Genomic DNA, 1400 nt, shown 5'->3' with positions numbered 1-1400 from the left:
ACCTCGAAGAATCTATTGCTTAGAATCTTAGGCCCCAAAAAGAATAAATGGATGATTTACATTCAAAAGATTGACTTTTTAATTATGATACTACTCATATTAATAAAATATAAGACTATATGAGTTAATGATTGTGGACTAAAGTTGTAAATAAGCGAAAATCAATTAGCTCTTAAAAACACGAGATTTTGTTTCCCGATGTCTGTGTGAATTGAATTGTTCCCAATACACTTTTGTGTGTTACAGAAAGTATTTCTCATTGGTCACTACATGAGGTCTTCTATTGGTCGAACAAGAAAGAAAAGGAGCACCTTTTACAACAAGAAATAGCACTAGAAATATGCTCTTGCATTACTCACGAACAAACGTGATGGAGCTACACGAAACAGCAGAGATGGAAGGATTCAATCCTCATCGATTTCGGGTATTTTGGCCAGTCTCACTAGGCTCGCCTCCACGGCCTGACACGAACTCTTGCAAGAGAACCCCAATCTACCGAGCCCGGCACATCCAAGCAGCCTCTGGCCCGACTTGAGCTCCCTCGCCGCGTTCCCGCTCCCGCCGTTGCTGCCGTTGTCGGTGCAGGCCAGGTACGCCGCAAGGAACGGGTCATTCCCCTGCCTGACGTCGCGGCTCCTCGGCCTACTGCTCCTCCCAGGCGGCGAGACGACCGGTGCACCAGGCCCACCCGGCGGCGGCGGCACGAGCAGCAGGTGCGGGTGCGCCGCCGCCGTTTCCATCGAGCTCGCTGGCGTCTTCCTGCTGTCCACCTCCGTGCCCACCGCCGCCGCCGACGTCTTCCTGGCCTCCAAGGGGCTGCTCTGCTTGGACACTCCCGGCTCCTGCTCCCACGAGAAGGCCACCGTGCTGCCGGACCTGGACGCCACAGCTCCCGGCTTCATGTCGTCGTCGTAGACAACCAGTGATCAGCAACGCTCGCTCTCTTGCTTATCACTGATCAGCCACGGCTCAGGCCTCAGGAGATGAGCCTCTCTGATCTCCTCGCGGAGACTATCGAAGGAGCCCAAGAGAGAGCAGTTGGCGGCGCGGCCGCGGCGTGGTGCCGTGCGTGCACGCGGTACGCATGCGCAAGCCTCGCAGTCGCCGGCCCAACGCAAGCGGTGCACCTCGCGCCGGTCGATGGACACCTGTGCGCGAGAGATGCGACGGGTTTCTTGGAGCTTTATAGCAGCAGGCTGCCGGGTTGGGCAAGGTTTGATCGGCTGACGTTGATGGGGTTCACAGAAATCAATCAGAAGTGGTGGCTTGATCGGCCGTGTGCGTCGGCGTTTCCTGCGTCGCGTTGGTTTTTCGCCGTCCTGCTGATCTGGGCATGGGGGCTCGAGCAGAAACACGTACGTAATCCTAGAGCTAGGCAGCTAACTGTATTTGCAGCCGGC

General features: G+C 55.4%; 1 protein-coding gene across 1 annotated transcript; it reads right to left on the bottom strand.

Moving 5' to 3' along the window:
• Nucleotides 1–240: 240 nt before the first annotated feature.
• LOC133911193 (uncharacterized) lies at nt 241–968 on the bottom strand. The gene has a single exon (XM_062353400.1). It carries the CDS (start codon nt 900–902, stop codon nt 405–407), a length of 498 nt encoding a protein of 165 aa, XP_062209384.1. The 5' UTR covers nt 903–968; the 3' UTR covers nt 241–404.
• Between the last annotated feature and the right edge of the window lie 432 nt (nt 969–1400).

The sequence above is a fragment of the Phragmites australis genome, chromosome 3 (genome assembly GCF_958298935.1).
Source record: "Phragmites australis chromosome 3, lpPhrAust1.1, whole genome shotgun sequence".
Lineage (NCBI taxonomy): Eukaryota > Viridiplantae > Streptophyta > Magnoliopsida > Poales > Poaceae > Phragmites > Phragmites australis.
This window is presented reverse-complemented; position numbering and strand designations above follow the sequence as displayed.